This window comes from Polyodon spathula, chromosome 23 (genome assembly GCF_017654505.1).
Source record: "Polyodon spathula isolate WHYD16114869_AA chromosome 23, ASM1765450v1, whole genome shotgun sequence".
Lineage (NCBI taxonomy): Eukaryota > Metazoa > Chordata > Actinopteri > Acipenseriformes > Polyodontidae > Polyodon > Polyodon spathula.
The window spans coordinates 2,226,693-2,247,678 of NC_054556.1; the positions used below are offsets into that span (position 1 = coordinate 2,226,693).

A 20,986-nucleotide genomic window follows, 5' to 3' on the forward strand; every position below is an offset into this window, starting at 1 on the left:
TTTACATATTACCCTGTCATTAACTACCCTATTATTCTATGCAATGTAATGACATTGTAATAACAGTAATTACACATGTATCCTGCTTATACACAGTGCCTATTATGTAATTACATGGGAACATCCTTTTGTACAACATTGTGTTACCTGGTATAATTACAGTACATGGTAATACCATGGCAGAGGTAATTCCATGTAATTAAGCACTTACTGCATCAACAGTTACCATGTGAGGGTAGGAATAGGGAGTAGTTACCAGTTATTGCTGTGTTATTCTCACGTTATTACATTTGCACACCCTGTAAATGAAAATGCTACCCTATAAGTCTTACACGTGCAAAATAATGTGTTTAAAGCAATGAAAAAACAGGTACATTGGTTTTAAAAGTATAATAAAAGAGTCAAAGAAGCCCTTCTACCTGCAGGCTTCAAGACCTTGCCATTTATGTTGATATCCACAGCGGTACTGACCAGGATCCCGATGGTGTCGTTCACTGGGTCCAGCGGGTCAGAGTTTTCTGCAAATGAAGAGAAAAAGACAGCTGCAGGGAGTGCAGACTACAAAAGTGCTGCTGCCTTTTAACACAGACTGCTCAAAACCTTTCCATCTATCCGCTTCCTAAAACATGGGCGGAAATGGCAAGCTGGGAATGGGTTTGCTCGGGTACATACGATCCCTGTAGGGCGCCCGGAAAATGTATCCGGTATTGTCGAGACTCCTCCGGTAGTAACTGGTATTGAAGGGCTCCGGGTTCTCATCCCAGTCCTCAGCAGCCCTACAGGAGAGATACAGATATTAGAAACATTCCCTTAGAAATGTTTCCCACAGTAAAAGCACAGCAAACTATAATAAAGCACAGGAGAATGCATGGTAATGCATATGTAAGCATTGTAAAAGTACAGAGAGATATGGTAAAGCATATTTAAAAAACATAGCAAACCAGGGTAAACTGTGTATACTGTGGTAAACTCGTATAAGGATTTGAACTAGCAGGGCATCAGAAACCAGCCATCCAGTTTAATAAACAAGGACCCCATTTCCCTTTGGGTAACAACTTGACTCTGTGGACTTGATGAAGGTTTCTCTCCAAGGTAATGGCGAGGCACCAAGCATTACAAAGTGGCACCCAACGTGGAAGTCCTCACACGCTTAAACAGGATATTCAACAGTCTAACGATAACGGACAGCGACGATTATAGCATTGTAGATAACTTCCCTAGAAACACCTGAAGGCAGTTAATCAGACAAGTGAACAGCTAGACATAGCATTGCTTATTTACAGTCAGTAGCTCAATCGTTACTCTAGCTAGTCACACACATGCCGCGTGTACATAGGCAGAGCGATCACTATAGTAATTAAAGTAACAGTATAACCCATTATAGTTTACTACACCGACACTGACGAGGACGAGCAGAAACACTCTTGCACTTCTGCATCTACAGCACAAGGGTGGTTTTAATGACGTACTTGTGGGGGAAAACTCGTGTGATTCCTCCATTTGTGGCTGCAAACACTGCCAGCAATCCATACCTGCAGAGAGACAGCGAGAGAGAGAGAGAGAGAGAGAGAGGGGGGGGGGGGGGGGGGGGGGGGGGGGGGGGGGGGGTCGCATTAACAGTGGAAGAGGGGTCAAAAGTTTTTCATAATGTTTTTATTACAAATGTACGTTTCAGTTTATAAAAATTTTGTAATAACACTTTATTTTAAAAATTATTGTTGTTTTATTATTATTATTATTATTATTATTATTATTATTATTATTATTATTATTATTATTATTAGTAGTAGTAGTAGTAGTAGTTATTCAGGGATGGAAATAAAAGATTCCCGTTTCTACACACCTGAGCTTATTACCTATGCATTATGGATACTCAAGCCTGTATTAAAACCTGGAATAGGTGACACTGCTATGCAATAGTCTTTACATGCTTTACAACGCATTTAAATCAGGTCCTTAAGCCACTTCCATTGATAACAGCACCAGCAATAACAGGGTGGCAAACACAAGTTTTTAAAGATTTATTTTCCTTTGCGTTACTTTTCAGTATAGTAGGATGTCAAAACAGGTTTTAAAAAACATTTTCCTGGAAATGCTAGCTAACCCAAATACTTGCAGACCAACATGGTGGAGAGGGCATTTGTTTTGTGCGTCCGGAGATATTTCAAAGTGGAGGAAGCTGAGTTTAGCATCCCCCTTGTTCTGCAGACCTGGTGTACAGAGAGCATGCTGCCACTGTGGGTCACTCACGTGTTTAAGTCCCAGTTCTTCCACACTCTGTCCACAAGCTGTCTAATAATCCCTGTGTCCAGGATCAAGTTGTGCAGAAGGAAGTTATCACCTTTTAATTGAAAGAAAAAAACAATTGAATAGATATTCAATCCTGTCAGCTTAAAATGAAGAGAAATGTCTCCTTGCTGTTAATAAACACATTGCAGTGCATGCTAGAGACTAAAGGGACTATAGATTTTCTAAGAATTGACAGATTGAACTGGAGATATTGTGAAGGTCTTTGTATCTTTTTGTAGTCTACTCAACCAATAGGAAAATAAAGGCTGATACCATGGCTTTATTGTGGAATCTATAGAAAAACAAAATGCCATGCAAAATCCCATTTTGGGTATTTTCCTAGACATTTAATCCTAGGGGTTTTCCAAGACGAGTGCAAAGATTTGGGGGTCTATTTAAATGCCACCATACTAAAACCCATAAGCCTGCTTGACCACCTGGCATGAAATCACCCGAGGAAATCTCACCCCAGTGCATAAGCAGCCGTCAAGATGAACACTGAAGCTCACAGCCGGTCTAAGTCTTTTGCAGCTGGTGAGACTTCTTTAACTACTCACACTGCTTGTGCATCTAGAGGAGGTGCAGTATTCACACTGCTTGTGCATCTAGAGGAGGTGCAGTACTCACACTGCTTGTGCATCTAGAGGAGGTGCAGTAGTCACACTGCTTGTGCATCTAGAGGAGGTGCAGTACTCACACTGCTTGTGCATCTAGAGGAGGTGCAGTACTCACACTGCTTGTGCATCTAGAGGAGGTGCAGTATTCACACTGCTTGTGCATCTAGAGGAGGTGCAGTATTCACACTGCTTGTGCATCTAGAGGAGGTGCAGTACTCACACTGCTTGTGCATCTAGAGGAGGTGCAGTACTCACACTGCTTGTGCATCTAGAGGAGGTGCAGTACTCACACTGCTTGTGCATCTAGAGGAGGTGCAGTACTCACACTGCTTGTGCATCTAGAGGAGGTGCAGTACTCACACTGCTTGTGCATCTAGAGGAGGTGCAGTATTCACACTGCTTGTGCATCTAGAGGAGGTGCAGTATTCACACTGCTTGTGCATCTAGAGGAGGTGCAGTATTCACACTGCTTGTGCATCTAGAGGAGGTGCAGTATTCACACTGCTTGTGCATCTAGAGGAGGTGCAGTATTCACACTGCTTGTGCATCTAGAGGAGGTGCAGTATTCACACTGCTTGTGCATCTAGAGGAGGTGCAGTATTCACACTGCTTGTGCATCTAGAGGAGGTGCAGTATTCACACTGCTTGTGCATCTAGAGGAGGTGCAGTATTCACACTGCTTGTGCATCTAGAGGAGGTGCAGTATTCACACTGCTTGTGCATCTAGAGGAGGTGCAGTATTCACACTGCTTGTGCATCTAGAGGAGGTGCAGTATTCACACTGCTTGTGCATCTAGAGGAGGTGCAGTATTCACGCTGCTTGTGCATCTAGAGGAGGTGCAGTATTCACACTGCTTGTGCATCTAGAGGAGGTGCAGTACTCACGCTGCTTGTGCATCTAGAGGAGGTGCAGTATTCACGCTGCTTGTGCATCTAGAGGAGGTGCAGCATTCACACTGCTTGTGCATCTAGAGGAGGTGCAGTATTCACACTGCTTGTGCATCTAGAGGAGGTGCAGTATTCACACTGCTTGTGCATCTAGAGGAGGTGCAGTATTCACACTGCTTGTGCATCTAGAGGAGGTGCAGTATTCACACTGCTTGTGCATCTAGAGGAGGTGCAGTATTCACACTGCTTGTGCATCTAGAGGAGGTGCAGTATTCACACTGCTTGTGCATCTAGAGGAGGTGCAGTACACACACTGCTTGTGCATCTAGAGGAGGTGCAGTACTCACACTGCTTGTGCATCTAGAGGAGGTGCAGTACTCACACTGCTTGGAGTCTGGAGTGACCTTCTCCATGAGCGCGATGAAGTTCTCCAGGAATTCTGTGTTGTTATCAGAGAGCTTCAGATCCTTGCAGTATTCCCTAGGGATCGGCGGATGACGGCAAGGGGAGAGGGGAGGAGGAGGGGGAAGAGTTTTGTTTTTCATGTAAGAGAAAGAAAACAAAAAGTACATGTTTGCAACCCAGCATGTCTCCCCCCCGCCCTCCCACTCCCTGACATATAACAGAGTTAGGTCCACAGAGAAGCATGCCTCAACTCTCACCCTTATGCAGTGTAACACAAACTCCCTCACACACACTCACATTCACACACATATACTAGGGTTAAGATCACAGAGAAGCATGCCTCTCACAATCTCACACTTATGCAGTGTAGCGCAGACTCACTCACACACACTCACATTCACACACATATGCATTAGCCTAACATTCAGTCAGACACACAATCCTATCAGTGCATACTCACAGCATAGATAAACAGCACCCTTACAAGCACGTACATACTGCCAATCATACAGTCCTTTATGCAAACATAGCATACAGTCGTGCACGTGCATAAGAGGACACGTGCACACACTGACCCGCTGACACATGCACCATCTCGAAGGAGCGCTCATGCACACGGTTGGGTTCACCGCGGAGACCCTCCAAGATCTCATGAAGGAAATAATGAAACCAGCATCACGCAATAATGACTGACTGTGGAACTCTGTATAATACATATTTTATTGCTGGCAATATCTATTATAGGGCTTATAGGTTAAACAGAGAACTTGGAGGATCTGGTATTAATTAGAATACCTGCGCAGCTGGTCAGACTTTCATTTTGCTTACTGCACAAACGCACGCACACGCACACGCACACGCACACGCACACGCACACACGCGCTGGCCAGCCTGCCATGCAGGGGGGTCTGGCCCTTGGCCGGTTCAATCCATTCTCATGCGGAGGCATGCGTCTCCATAGACGTTTGTTTTGGGGAGGGGGGTGTCAGGGTTAGGGTTGGGGATGGGGTTGTGTGTTTAGGGAAAGGGTCCTGGGGGTGGGGGGGGGGATAGGGGCTTATTTCTTAGATACCTTGATCGTTATTAAGGAACAGACAGTATGTACTGTATCACACTCCTCTGGTTATATCCACAGCACAAAAAATGAAAGAAATAAAACAAAACAACAAAACAAAACAACACCCTGGAACGGAATGAATGAGCGAGGGGGTGTACAGTATGCGGCGGAGTGTGGAGTGGGTGGCAGGAGCGAGGCGGGAGGCTGGGGGGGGGGGGGGGGATCACAGGACAATGCGTTGATTCAAAATCAAAGAAGCACAAATGGGAAGAAAGCAAGCATACACACACACAGCTACCTGGGAGCAATGAATACATGTCCCTCGGACTCAAAACTGCTTGGCAGCAGAGATTCAAAATCTGCAATAGAAAGGGAAGATTATCTGGGAACAGCCGCGGGCTGGGGTGGCTTTTTAAATGAAAGAAACAAAAAGAGGATAAGCTAGGTTATGGATGCTAGATTAGATTTGTTTTTCATTATTTATGTATATTATATTAATTCGGTTTGATCTTTGCTGTTGTCAACCAGTCAGCATTTAATTTTCATGGAGGGAAAGTTGTCGTTAGCCAAGAAGTTGCCAAAAAAAAAAAAAAAAAAAGGAAAAAAAAAAAAAAAAAAAACGTTTAGAAACATTTTAGAACATTTTTGAAATTTGCTTTTGAAATTGAAGAATCCAAAGTCAATTGAAGAAAGACTGTACAAAGGCAGCAAATGCATTCACATGACGGCAAACTCACTTTCTCTGCGTTACGGGTGTAGGAAGTGAGTTCAACAAATTTAAAAAGTGATGAGAATTCCTTAAGGCATCGACGTGGCCAACCAAGGGGGATCGGTGGTGAGGGAGGGGGGTCCTAATGGAGACAGTCTCACCGCAGACTATAATGGTGGTCACTGCCGTGGAATTAGGGGAGAGCAGAAAGTGCGAGGCATTGTGAGGGGGGTCATGTGGCAGAAAAATTGACAAATTCAAAAATTTGTTTTTTTTTTAAAGTTAGTATCACTATATTCAACAATTCAATGTTTCTAACAAACTTCAGGAAGCTAAAGACCTAACCTGATCTTCTGAACTTAGTTCTACTGGAGCTACAGTATAATAGACCCAGTTCTACTGGAAATACAGTACAATAGAATCTTTGAGGTAAGTTTTGCAACCTGTGGTCCTAAATGAATGTGAACCAAAGGAAACTGAAGGCAAAACAGATTGCAACAGATTGCTGTGAGCATAATATGTCTAGTGTTTGCTTTCCTGCATCAATCCACCTGGCTCTGCCTTAGTTTTGTACAATGTATTTAAATTCCAGTCTGTTCCTGAATCAATGAGAAGGGGGTGGGGGACTCAGGGCTGCATGCTGAAGGGGTCACAATTATCCTCCCCACAATGCAATGCACTTGTTGACAGCCAGGTGGCAACACTGGGCTTCATTCTTCAGTCTGTGGTGTGACTGTTAGACTGTAAGGCAGGGTCTGGATACAAGCCAATGAGGACAAGGGGTGTGGGGTGGGGTTGGGGGTTATACACAAGTATTTAATACCACAGGGAGGGGGGGATGCTCCTTCAAGAGAACGTGACAACTAAACCTAGATGTGACACAGTTATTGAAACAGGAATTTCCCCTGAACGTTTTTATCTGCTGCAAAGGAGTTCCTGTCAATCTCTATGGGTAGACAGAGATAAGGTTGGAAAACAAACAACCAAAAAATAAAATCTATACATTGTATTTTATTGCATTGACATAGAACCCTGTGGTTTGAAGTCTGTGCTTTACTGGAGAAACAGGTTAAATCTGTATCTGTGTAGGTAAATAGGAAGAACATGTTATATTCCACTACTCCAGCACTGGATTGCTCAGGGTTTTATTTTGTGTACCAAATGCACAGCATGTTTAGTATTACGTGTGTGGGGTTGAAAAGTGGTAACGAAACAGCACTAGCTGAAACACGTGAAAGTCGAGACACAGCGAAATGTGTTAGAAATCAGTGCTGGAGATGCAGGGACAATGTTCAGCTTGTTCACTGCTTTATACAACCAGGAAGCCCTTGGGTCTCCTGCCTCAGCGTTTGGAATAATGAAGGCTTTGCTGTGAGTGAGTGTGTAATGTGTGGTATTGTAATTCTGTTTTACGTTACAGATTTACATTAAAAAAAAAAAACACACACACACACACACACACACACACACACACACACACGCACAAAACAAGCTACCGTAAAGAAAGAAAAAGAAAGTTTTTGCAGCTTAGTTCATGTAGCGACACACCGGTCCTTTGGAAATGATAAGTAGACTAGGGCCCATCACGCACTCCCTGAGTTTCATGGACACCTGGCTAGTTCTCTCTGAATAGCGGTGTGACATGTAGGCCTTGTTGTCTCTGCAAGATTAGATAACCGGGGTACGAGGAAAGAGGGAAAGAGAGGGATGGGGAAGAGGTAGAAAAGGAGAGGGATACTAAGGCAAATCGGAAACCATTTACAGAGAGGAGGGGAGCAGGGAGGAACAAAAAGGAGACAAGTTGAACGGAGGAACCAAAGCAGCTTCTACTCCAGAGATAGTGTGACAACTTCAGCGGCGGTGAAACTTTATAAAGCCATCGTGAGGAGTACAAGACAGGTTACTTCGTAAGGGTCGGGAGGAGGGAGTGAAGAAGTAGGGTCTTGGAGGCAAGGCGGGCAGGGGAGATAGGCAAGCAGGCTGGGAACTGTGGAGGGAGGGAAGGAGGGAGGGAGGTTGTATGGGGGTAGGGAGAGGGCGTGAGGGTGTAGGAGTGGGAGGGAGAGAGAGAGAGGGTGGGGGAGTGGGGGTATGTGGACCAATATTGAGTATACTTGCCCTTGTTAAAGTTGGTTTGCACTGTGTGAGTCCATCACAGAAGAGAAAGCAAGAAAAAAAACAGGGGGTCGGGTGGGAGGGGGTCACAGACAATATTTTATTCAATTACTGTTTGAATAAAAATATTGTTTCTCTTTCTTAAAAATCAATCATACTGAAAAAGAAAACAACAAAATAAGTCTTGCAAACACACCAAGAATAACAAAAAAGAATAATAATAATAATATTAGGAAACAACATCGATAACAACGTTAAAAAACAGAAACAAATGAAGGGTTAAAATATAAGGGCAAGAAAATAAGATTCAGTAGCAAACCAACAGTTGCAACAGTTAAAAGAGAATGAGCCAAAAAAGAATGAGAGGGAGAGAGGAAAGGAAGAATAGAGAACAGGTGAAAGAGTAAAGGCAAGAGGGAGTGAGAGAGAGAAAGAAAGAGTGGAAAGATGAGAGAGAGAGCGAGAGAGAGAGAGAGAGAGAGAGAGAGAGAGAGAGAGAGAGAGAGAGAGAGAGGAGAGAGAGAGAGAGAGAGAGAGAGAGAGAGAGAGGAGAGAGGAGAGAGAGAGAGAGAGAGAGAGAGAGAGAGAGAGAGAGAGAGAGAGAGAGAGAGAGGAGAGAGAGAGAGAGAGGGGGAGAGGAGAGAGAGGGGGGAGGGGGAGAGAGAGAGGGGAGGGGGGAGAGAGAGAGAGAGAGAGAGAGAGAGAGAGAGAGAGAGAGAGAGAGAGAGAGAGAGAGAGAGAGAGAGAGCAAGCCTCCCTTTCAGGCCCGAAGCGCTACGTTTTTCAGACACATTCATGCAAAAACAGGGCAGACTTAAAAAGGGACTGGGGGTGGGAGGGGGCTCTCAGAGAATGATTCCAAAGCTAATAGTGAAGCAAGTCCAGTAAAAACAACAATTAAAACCAGTCAAAAACAACATCAGAACAGTTCAACCAAGAAGAAACTGAAATAATAAAGAAAACACAAGAAAAGAATAAAACACACAAAGACACATAGTGAAAAGCATGCCAGTTTTCACAGCATTGTATACTTTCAATATAGCTGCTTCAGAATCATTGCATGGTAGAAGGTGAGAGCACTCCGCAAAATAATAGCACGGTAACCATTATTTTAACAAGTTTATCAGTCTTTGGACTTTTTTTTTTTTTTTAAGTAGAGCAAAGAAGTGAAGAAAAGCAAAGCATGGGCCCCGTATGTATGTTTTAAATCTTGTTGAGCTGGAAGCCTGGGGCTCGTTCTGTCTGTCTTTCTTGGGCTTGGTTAGTTCGAACTGTTCCTGTCCGGCTTCAGTGGCTGATTAGTGGCTCTGAAGGGCAGGTGGAGGGGGAGAGGAGGCCGCATTGCCAGTACTTACACTGAACCTGCAGGATCTGGTCACTCAGGTTGGCTCGGATATAGTGGAAACTGTAGGGAGGCAACACCAGCCCCAGGCTGCAGGGGGCAGTGTGGGATCCCTAAACGTTGTGGTCGGGGTACCCTGACGATAGCACCACCGTCCAACCTTACCTCATTTTCTTTTCTAGTATAAGCTTGCAATCCGTCTTCGACAAACCAGTGGGTGGGAGAGATCGTTTCATTAGAATTGTTAACTGTCGCTACGAAATACTTGAAGTACCGCAAAATTTTTTTTTTAATTTATAATTGACCGACCCCCATTCTCTACAGGGGGAGAACTTTAAACCCCAACCCCCCCCCCCCCCCCCCCCCCCCCCCCCCCCCCCCCCCCCCCCCCCGCTTGTTTTAAAAGCATTCGTCATGATAAATGGTAATTTTCCGATTTTGTTCGCGTAATGGTGTCCCTGTTTGAGATCTGAGCTCCCAGGCTGCCCTCTTACCTGTAGTCTGTGCCATTTACCGGAGCCCATGTGTACGTCCGTACCGACTCATCGATATACCTCTGGGAAGAGACAGCAGAAATCTGTCATTAATTTAATTTTTAAGACTTTTAAGATTTTCTGAGACTCTATTGGTAAAACTATCAGTTTCTGGGTTTGTGTCATAAGCAATTACATCCAAAGATAGACAAAGTCCTAGGTTGAATGGGGGAGGGAATTTATGTTCCACTGTCCTTGTCAGAGGCAAATGCTAAGCATATGTATTTACAAAGCAATATGCTGCTAATTAAAGTTAAAACAAAAATATTCAAACAAGAGCTGCTAAATATCTGAGGAATTTTTTTTGTAAACTTAGCTATGGGGTAAATGAACATGAAGTGTTCTGAGAAAGTGTCCTCAGTGAAAAAAGGTAGTTATCAAAATCGAATCCACGGCAATAATGAAAGGATTCCATTTTACACAATAAAACCGAATTGTATGAGCGGAGGAGGAGGTCAGGGTGACCTAAACCCTCTGAAGAGGTAACATTATATCCAACAGACCAGCAGCTGTACTGGTACCATACTGGGGTTCTGCTGGCAGAAAGGAAAAACAGCTCCATATGAATCAGAACAAAAAGCGAAGGGTATGTTCTGCAGCAGACTTGCCTCATCGATCGATTTAATGAGGGTTCTGATTCTTTTCTCCCCCGGTTTCCCATCAATCATATCACGACGGATCTGAAGAAAGAGAGCTGAATGAGATCAGGCTGAGTCCATGAACGGCAATCTCAAGACAAGACTGCTAAACAGTGGAGAATTGGGATTCCACAGGGAACAGTTTCCAGTAGTTAAAGCTTGTGCTCAATGTTTGATGTGCTCTGTACTTTTTAATATAATCTGTAAGAGCTGTAATCGTCAACCAATTTCCCAATTGAACCCCGAGCAGGTGATAATGAACAGGGTTCAATACACTCTCAACGGTTTATCATTCAAAAATGCGAAGCTAACAAAATGCGTAGAAATCTTCACACTGAATATATAAACTAGAATACATATTCATTCTAAAGAAAGAAAGGGGACATGCAATTCTTTCATTAGATTGTGACATTCCTCATCACAAAATGAACAGTAGCTATAACGTGGCAGTGAGACGCTATCAATCAATACGTCCATTTCCGAGACGAGCTCCTTGGTCCTACCTGCTGCTTGTTCTCATCCTCGAGCTCTGCATCCAGGAGGTCCAGTGTGACCGGCTCTCTGAAGTTAATGATCTGGGAGAGAAGAGAGAGGGATCACTGTCCACCAGGACCTGCCTCTGTCCAGAGTTCACTCTCAACTCTTACCTTTGAACTGAACGGCACGTTTCCACTACAGAACCAGAGTCTAACCCAGTCTCACCTTGCTCCAATATGGAACTGTTCTGCAGTGTACACACATTCAGCCTGCATGACATGCAGCTGAATTATTGCCTGTCACGGTTTTTCAGGTACTATATTAATTCACTGACATGCATTCTGTTTTAAAACCTTTCCTCATCTGACCCTCATTAGGTAACTGAATTTCTCCATCACAGCCAGATGGAGAGCCCGATTTCTGACAGCCACGGTCACAACTGGGGCTGACAGTGTGGCAATGGAAATGCAGCAAACCGATTTCAAACCACTTTCAACACTCTACTCTCAGCATACTTCTCTACTCTTTCTCAAATCTTTATTAGTGCCTTTTTTTTCAGAAAGAAAAAAAAATTACCAAGCCAGAAACAAAGAACTTTAACATTACATTTTCTTAAATAAATATTGTAATTATTTATTTTTTTCCTTTTCAGAAAAAGATGCCATAAAGACATTTAGGAAGGAAATAGGTTTGAGAACCTAGACCATTATGTACAAGGAACCTAACGCACTTTTGCTAGCCTTGACGCACCCTGTAACAAGCCCCAAATGAAATCACTTGTGCTGCTTTGTTTACCTGCTGACTCGACGTTTTTAGGAAAGGGAAGCGCTGGCACCGGGTTTTGCAGATGGAACTTACTTTACTTTGTCTCGGCCCCCCTTCCTCCCCCTTTTATTTTCCAATTCCCTCCCTCTTGTGGCTCTCATGATGAATGGGTCAAATTAGTTCCAGCACCTCAGCAGCTATCCGGACTGCTCTGTTTAAAGCATTTCCCTGTTCAACATGATGGATTTTCAGACACCTTTTCTTACCCAAACGTGCTTAATAAAAAGGATGCCTGCTTTATTATCAGCAAGCCGTTGGCTGTTCTGCACACATTCAGAGAGCTGAGTGCGGGCCCTGTGTGGAGAATGAGAAGAGGCCTGGGCTGAGGAATCGGGCCGGATCGGACCTTACCTTGGGCTGCAGGTTAGGGTGCAGGAGCACGTAGCCATTCGGGTCAACAGCATACATATATCCATTGGCTCCCAGCTGCAGTGAAAGACAGACAGAATCAAAGACAGAACCTCAGCTGTACTGGTGACCATTGTTCCACTGTGTTTACGATCATCACCAGCATTTTTGTTGTTACAGGACCCTTGTCTCTAGGCTTTTAAATCACATTTAAAACCACTCCTGCTAGCTTTGGATGTGCTTGAATGTTATGTGACTTGTTAACATTGTGGTCTTTGGGAAAACGTGTGTTTGAACAACTACTGCTGCTCTGCTGTCTTCCCCCTCCCCCTGGTCTTTCAGAGGACAATTCATCTCAAATGATCTTTCCTGCTGCCGACTTCACAGAACAGATGAGTAATAAACCCTCACACTGCTCATGCGATGCGGCCCTGACATAGTTAAAGCAGGACCCGAGGAACTAAATGAAGACATGGAAAGACCTTTTTAATGCAAGAGTATTCATTTCAAAGACAGCATGCTCACAAGGGGGTTAGGACTGTGGTATTGCGATGCTGGTCTATCTCCAGCGTGAGGTGGAACCTGATCTATTCCTAGTCGAGTGGTGAGGGAGCACACACACCGAGTCAAGAAATGATGCTCTTACTGTAACTCGATTGGCAGCATTTTTTTCTTACGTACGTTGTACTGAGGAGTCAGTTTCTTGATCTCGTTCAGGGGGATGTCCACTCCCATCACTCCAAGAAGAAGCTGGTTCTGGAAAAGAAGACCAGAGATCCACAGGTTACCAATCCACCTTGTGGGACTGGAACCAGAGAACAACCCTGACAGAAACAATGGGACATCCGAGCAGGACCAATTGCAGACCACAGCGGCACAAAAAATTTGTTGCAGGCAATGGTCCTGATGCTGTAGCATGTTGGGAATGGTATGGTACCATTGGTACTGCTATGGACAACCAGTCTGTATTGGTTCTTAATATTGCTATAGTAATGATCTGAAAACGTTACCACTGTAGCACCATTCTAGTAATGCCTTTTACCACTGTGCCAACCATTGTCCCTCAGCACAGAACCACAGAAGCGCGACTATATCTGCTCTGGAGTGGTGGGCAATGCTGGAGGTATTTGTTTTTAATAAAATTATGGATTTTGATACTGCGTTTTGCTTGTTGCTAAATACTGTTAATAAAACAGCACTATTATGAAATATAACACATGCACCTGGCTCTCTGCAAACAGTCGTTCATTTTTATATTTTCTCTATTTAAGTAGGGCAAACGTTTCAGGAAAGCAAAATAGTCCAGACCCTTTGAAGCAGCATAAAAAAAAGATTTGTCTTTAAAAATGAATTTCATGAAAACATTGCAATGATGACCTCCCCCCCCTCCTCCCCCTCTCTCCTGCCTCAGGCATTCCCAATTGGAATTTTATTTAGAACATGGAACCTGCCCTTTCTCACTCAATACCTCTCTCCCCGGTCTGTGTAAAGCAGTCACGTCTCCCAGCTGAGCAGACGCTGTGACATTTCCTTGCCACACTGAAATATACAGGAAACCGCGGAGGCACATGTAGAAATCAATCAATTCCCATGCCATGTGTGAGCGGCTCAACCAGACTTGACCCCATTTAAAAAATAAATAAATGAATTAATAAACAAATAAATAAATAAATACATAAATAATTAACAAACAATTATTAAGCAGAAGCTTTTTTTTGTCTTTTGTAATCTCTGGACTCAAAGATTGCTCCCTGACCTAAAAATGTTGATTCACGAGACAAGCGATTTGATACAGGGCAAGCTAGGTCCTCCAATGTTCAGCTGTAACACCTTCTCCCGTAATCTCATCTCTGATAGTCATTAACAGCACGGTACGAATGGGTGCTGGTTTTAATTAAACGTTTTGCCAGTTAAAATATATTTTTAAAAATAGTTTCCATAAAACAAAAACACACTTGTCAAATTATTGTGTGTTGTACTGAAAGCAATTTGCAGTGTGCACACTGTAATATATGTAACTACGGTTCCTTGACCACAGGGGGTCAATATTACTCCAAGAAGAAAATGTCCAGGAAGCATGAATTTCTTCTGCAGCAGCAGGATAGCCTTGAAGGGGAACTACAAAACTTGGCAATTATTTTATTCGGCCTGAACCCTTCAAACTTGTCTGCATGTTTGGCTGACTTTCGTAATATCTCAAACAACTGAGCCAAGAACATCCAATGCATTGTAATTATTTGTAATAACAGACATACAATCTGATCTAGCTGGGCTGTGAGCTGCGTGCATGCAAATGCTTTTTTCAGATGATTAGCAAATCACCAAAGTAAAAAGAGAGTCTTGCTAGCTATATCTGTTGCTGGATTCTGTCATAATATACAAGGTGTGCCACAAGTCAGGGATCATAGGAAACATCACATATTGCACTGGTTAGGGTGTTCTCTGTTCAAATCGAGTGGCCACAGCCTGTTGACTATCTGCACCACACTTCTGAATTCAGTTTGAAAATAAACTCACGTTCACTTTGCTTCCAAGCAGCATTTGTTCCATAACACTGACTATTTCCACAGATGGTGATGTAATGAACCAAGCATATGCACACACACACACACACATATGGATTTATTGAGTGTCTTACCTGCATGTTTCCTTCCATGGTGAGGTTGAAGACTGGCATCGTTCCGGTCACTACCAGCCCCAGACCCTGCCGAGACCCAAAACAAACTCTTGTTAATGACCCTGTTGCTGCAGAAAGACCCCCGCCCGCTGGAGCTCTGAGCTCAGGAGGTCAGTGACTGATACCCAGCTGAGAATATTCCCAATTCCTCCCCCCAGCCCAGCCTCACTGCACCGAAGAAAGCAGCTGGCGAGTTCATGGTTTAATCTGTCCACCATGTTGTCAGGAATCCTTGCTTTATGTCCGAAGACTGCCAGGGAATGGTACCCCAAAATTCACTCTATACTTGTCTTCTTTACTACGGATTACCCCAACAGAACTTTGAGACTAAAGATGAAATTGCTCAAAAGGGCAAGGCCAAATCAGCAATGGGCGGGACTACATTTTGGAAAGGGGCTGCATATGCTTTGGATGTAACCATGCCCATTTTCAGTCAGCCTCTTTTCTGAATTCTGCACACTCCTACAGCTCTTTGTCCTGTCCCTTTGTTGCAGATGGGTACCCTCTTAGGCGGTTTACCTAATTGCGAAAACTGGAAAGTGAGTCCCTCAGCCTTATTGCATACATTTCACTGAATGATTCTCCATCAAACCAGTTGTCCTGAAATTACTTTTAAAAAACATCCGCTGAGTGAAAGGAACTCCTGACTCCTGCCGATCAGCAAGCCTTCCTATTAAACACAGAAGCAGCTGAGATAAAGCTGTTATTACAGCAGGGTTGTCTGGGGGTAGTAGTTCAGTGCTGACGCACACTAAGGAACTCTTTGGCACAGAGCTGGGGACTGGGGTGAAATGGGGGTAGTTTTAACCAAACAGCTCTCTTACCAAGGCGTCCTGGTAGACATTTGTCCACTGAACCTGCTTGGCTTTCTTTCCAGCCAGGACCATGGGGCGTCCCAGGACATCCAGATACTCCTGCGGGGACACAAGACACACACACGCCTCCCGTCAGGAACATCATTGTTATCCACAGAGTGGTCAGCACATCGACGCCGGCATGAAGCCAGGCAGCGCCAACTGTATTTAAGAGTTCTTTGAAACAATGGGTACAAATTAAGCAGTCTGCATGCCAAAGTGGTGCAGAAATTAAATGGAAACTCCCACAAAAACAGCGACAATGGGAAGAGAGACTAACATAAACACACCTAGAGGGTTGGAATCAGAGAGAGAGAGAGGGGAGGGAGGAAGACAATGAGGGAGAGCAAGATAATTGAGTTCATATTTGCTAAAGCACACACCAATGGAAACCTTGATTACAGCATTGTCTCGCTTGCGGGGAGAACCCAGGTCCTCTTTTTGTAAATTACAGCCTGTCCAAAACTCCATGGCTGGGATCTGAACTGGCACTAAATCTTCCTGAGCATTCCACCTGGTCCCTTGATGCGGCGGATAATTACAGAACCAAATCACTTAACCTGGTTGATCTTCTACTGCAAAGCTAGCTTCTCATTCCCTGCAATCCTCTGCTGCTGGCCTGCCTTCATGTCTTCTAACAAGAGGCTCTCACGTTTTATTTTTTAGTGGCTTCACTGTAGAGTCCTGTTTGTCATCTAGCTCTCCTGTCCATTTTTAAATGCTATTTAAACAGACAAACCCCGCCGCCCTTTAACTCTATATATGCTGGGTGTTTTCCCATGCCTTGCATGGTTTATTTACTTATCATCTCTAAATACAATAAAAAAACAGCAAAAGAGCATGTTTATTTATTAGATGTGTATTAAGATTTGTAGATGTTTAAAATGGATCCGTCATTGACATTTTTAGTTTCATTCTGACAAGCATAACCTGTGTTGTTATTAGCTTACTAAATCTTATGTATACCAAACTGTGGGGAAATATTTCATTAATTTTCTGACAGGCAGACCTTTTACACTATGTGAGCAATTTTCAGCAAACTGGAATGTTTAAAGGAAAGTTACCAGCTCATTACATCTTGCCACTCAAGTTTTGACAATTAACAACCCCCCCACCGTACTCTGCCCAAGAGAGCTGCTTAAATCACCTGTCATGGGCACTCTAATGTATTTTAAATTGGAGCCAATTACTGGAGAAGCCCAGTAGACTGGAACACAACTGGGCTGCAGGCTTGGGCTACAACAAGGGCTCAATAAAGTGTGTTAAATTATTAGGGAGGGTCGTCTCTCGGAGCTCAAAGTTCATTTGCCCTGCAAGTGTTATGATGGCTTCTGTGGTTTTGGCAGTTTGTTAAAATAATAAGAAACAGGTTGCCTTCTGTGCTAACATTTTGTCATTCATTTGTTTGTTAGTTTTGAGGATTGTAAAAAGGACTGTGAAACCCGCCCCGATCGGCTCCTCTAACCATACGTCTGATTGAGGGGTGTCCTGGATAAACTGGATATCCCTCAGTTTCAGAGTCAACTCATTTTGCTTCTGCTTTTAACTGTCAAAAAGAGCTGTCTGGCAAAGGAGCAAAAGATGGAAAAACTTGATAAGCCACAGGACTACAGGTAGATAATTAAACGCTCAATCAATTCTACAGTTAATTATATATCTACAGTATTTCTGGCAGGCACTATCAGTAACGACACTCACATTTCAAACTGGGTTATCTTGTGCTGTGTATATATTATAAAACCCATTAGACAGCAACATCAGCTTACATTTATACAGCTCCTTATCATGCCATGGTATCTCAAAGCACTTGTCAGCGTCAGCATCTTCCATTTCTACATTCCATTTTTGCTGGGAGTATTCTCAAATAACGTGCTGGTATTGTCTGTATGAAAACGCGCTAATCTTTCATGTTTTCTTTTGTTCTTGAACCAACATTTCGATTTCTTGGAGCAGCATGATCAATGAAATCCAGCCAAGCTTCCAGTTCTGCACAGCTTTACCCCAGCTCTGACCACTGCATTTCTATGAGGTTTTCATGTGCTGCATACTGCAATGCCGGGATGCCTGCTGTTCTTTATTTAAAATTAAATGATGTGTCCAAATATTTTTTCTTTTGCAGGTGAATGAAATTTAAATAGATAAATGAATACACATAAAAGCCTGCTCCCCAGCTCTCCGCGCTTCGCTCTCCCTAACGTGTTTCTTCAGTACGGCTAATTAGATCTGACAGGAGGAAACATTACTCTCCTCACCAGGCTCAGGGGTTAATGGGCTGTCATAACGAGGAGCGCTGGGTCACAGCGCTGGAAATCTGCGCTCCCGACACGCCCCTAACCTTTCCGGGGCACTGCTGATTGCCCTGGTTTTTAGTTACTTTTTCCATTTTTTTAGTTTTCAATTGGAATTTGACCAGGATTGAGAAACGAGGGGATAATTCACTAGACAATGCAAAACAGACGAGAGCAGGCCTAATCAGACATAGACACAGGCTATAACAGCTCCAGTCATTTATCCAAGCTGAATATTATTATGCAAGGGATTTTTCATTCATCAAGTTTCAAATTAATAGATTGGTTTATACATGACTTGTGCAAATGTGTTTTGTAATAAATCAATGAAATATGATGCATTAGTTGATTACATTTTGCTTTTTCTTAATTATGAGGTCAAAGTGGCATTTTTTTTTTATAAATTCGTAGGCGTTTTATTCTAATATTAAGATTCAGAAATGTGGTTTGCTTGTTTGTTTGACACGGTATGGCTGTAGACCAGCACAGCACAAAGGCACTGGGATCTCTGGTCACACAATGAAGCCTGCAAGCAACAGCCTTGACAAGTCAAATTCTGTTGGTTTGTTCAAGACATCTGAAGCTGCAGTAACTACTATGTAACAGAATAGACAGCTGTGTAATTACAGCTAGTGTTGTGGAAATCAGTGCCAAGATGCATGCGAAATGCAGGGAGTGTCCCCATTACTGAATCAACACTATCACGGCTTGTCTGTAGAGCCCCTTGAGCTGCATGCATGTGAGGGGTGCACTAGAAAGGTTGAGTTGTAATGCGCTGGTGTGTCATGTGCAAGCGCATCAGAGTGTGTGCGAGGAGACCTGTGACCACTCCTCTCTCCATCTTGATAGCCTTCCCAATCCAGAGCAGCCTTGAGCTGCTATGCGCTCCTTAAAATGCGGGAGATCCTCTCTGAGTGTGGAGCATGGCTGATTAGAGAAGGAGCTGGATTAATTAGCTGCCTTTAAGTCTCTCTCTCTCTCACTCTCCCCTTTCTTCGGCTGTGTTCTCTGCTAAGTGATGCTGTGGAAAATCAGGCTGCAATCACAGAGAAGGGGGCTTTGCGCTTTCTAATTACCTCCCCTGGTCAGCTCTGATTGCATTTGCTATGCAAAGGCTTCAAGCTTTAACAACTCCCCATCTGAGATCAGGCTGGAGAGTTTGCAGTAATGGATCTGGGGATGTGTGTGCGTGCGTGTCTTACACAAGTGCACGTCTGCGTGGACTTATGTGTGAGCAAACCATGTGAAAAACAACTACAGTGGGAGTGGAGTGATCCGGCAGTTCAGCTGTACTCTTACTATTAGTTATAAAGGCAGGACTCTCAAATTGCTTCTACAGTATTGCTACTGAGCAGTTTAAAGGACAGTCCAACACAATATATTTAATGACCAATCAAACATGGCCTTTGTTGATGCAGTCTTCCCATTCTGTATTAGCTCAGTACTAGCTATCTGTGCTCTGTTATTTGGGAGTGCAATTGAACAGTGCAGATGGCAGGCTCACCTGGGTGTTGATTCGAATAGCGCCGATTGAGGGAATCTCATAGTAGTAACCTGCGGAAGACAAAGAGCGGTGGGGGGGGGTGTAAGTCAAGCTGCACGTTACCTACACCCAACAATAATACATGTACAATGAAAGCACTCATACTGAAGTGCATCCAGCTATTTTGAATGTGTCTCAGCATTGGGGTTTGGGTACATATGAATTCAAAGCTTTAAAATGTTCAACCTATGAGATATACTTAAAACACCACTTGACATTTTTTTGGAGCAGTTTGTCCAAACCAATCAGCTGTATGGATTCTCTTCATATCTGATGACATGACCTCCTGCCGTTTGAGCCACTTACATACAAGACTTTGGAAACCTGAGATGGACTCCTGGCTTGATTGGTTAAAGTTCTATCAGGTCACCTCCAAGTCTCTTCTCCTGAACTGAATGAATCAGGGTATGTATTCAAAGCAGTGCAGACAGGCTTTCTCTGCAGAGGTACAGTCCAGTGCTTGAGATCACTAACAGAGATGTTCTCAAAAGGTCCTTGGAAGCGCTGCTTGTAAAGGAAGCTGTAACTCGCTCTCACACCTCTCAACACATCACCAAGGAAAATTTCTCTTAATATAAGCAAGGACGTCAGCCGCCGGCCTCCACCGCCCTTGTGTTTTGTGTGCTACAGCAGGACGTCTGGAAATCAGAGCCTGAAATCAGGGGTGTTGTCCCAATTCTGAATTTCTGAAATAAGTGTTTTAAAAGCAGGCTCTGTGATAATAGATATAGTCTGTTCACATAACTTCTTCCTGGCCATGTTCCATTTAAATCACTTTTCTGTTTCAACATTCAGCCAAAATAAATAATAATAAAAAGCAACTATTGCTTTGAATGTTATTCAAAGGGAACTGAGGCATTTATAAAAAACCTTATAACTACTTTATAACATGATATAGCATTTGTAAGATGGGTAACACTTTCCATTAAGTGTCTCTAATTACTGTGGGTTTACATAACATGAATTCTCTTCCCTTGTTATACACTGGAAGTGTTGTCCAGACAGTTTTCTGCCCAGAGCTGCTGTACACAGATGTACAGTGCTGGGGTGGGTTGCTATGACTCAGACTGGCGAGCAGTGGCTCTGCGGTAGGACAAACACTCATTTGTAGCGGTTCAGACATCCCCCCAACACGAGCAGACAGGCGAAGAGAAATATATGAAGCTTAGAAAAGTCACTTTGCCTCTTTTAGACTAATGTTGTGGGAAAAAAAAAACAAAGGGTCCTCACAATGGCATAGTGAGCACACAGTAAAACTATCTGCATAAAATCAAGAGGTTATCGGATTAAAGCCAAATGCTTGGTGAGAATCTAAATGAAGACAGTTCTGGTGCAAAAAGCAGTTATTGCGCTTACCATACAGGGTGTGGCATGCTGACAG

The 20,986-nt window shown here is 43.5% G+C and overlaps 1 protein-coding gene across 1 annotated transcript in view; it reads right to left on the reverse strand.

Moving 5' to 3' along the window:
* Positions 1 to 20,986, reverse strand: part of LOC121298155 (voltage-dependent calcium channel subunit alpha-2/delta-2-like) — a 208,196-nt gene that overhangs the window by 5,628 nt on the left and 181,582 nt on the right. Inside the window, exons 14-28 of the mRNA XM_041225052.1 lie at positions 19,567 to 19,616; positions 15,745 to 15,834; positions 14,882 to 14,947; positions 12,925 to 12,999; positions 12,247 to 12,321; positions 11,097 to 11,168; positions 10,564 to 10,635; positions 9,917 to 9,978; positions 9,436 to 9,512; positions 5,555 to 5,615; positions 4,177 to 4,274; positions 2,251 to 2,341; positions 1,470 to 1,532; positions 673 to 776; positions 420 to 518 (exon numbers count right to left, since the gene is read on the reverse strand). Of these exons, the coding sequence (XP_041080986.1) occupies positions 420 to 518; positions 673 to 776; positions 1,470 to 1,532; positions 2,251 to 2,341; positions 4,177 to 4,274; positions 5,555 to 5,615; positions 9,436 to 9,512; positions 9,917 to 9,978; positions 10,564 to 10,635; positions 11,097 to 11,168; positions 12,247 to 12,321; positions 12,925 to 12,999; positions 14,882 to 14,947; positions 15,745 to 15,834; positions 19,567 to 19,616 (1,155 nt within the window). The remainder of the gene's footprint in view (positions 1 to 419; positions 519 to 672; positions 777 to 1,469; positions 1,533 to 2,250; positions 2,342 to 4,176; positions 4,275 to 5,554; positions 5,616 to 9,435; positions 9,513 to 9,916; positions 9,979 to 10,563; positions 10,636 to 11,096; positions 11,169 to 12,246; positions 12,322 to 12,924; positions 13,000 to 14,881; positions 14,948 to 15,744; positions 15,835 to 19,566; positions 19,617 to 20,986) is intronic.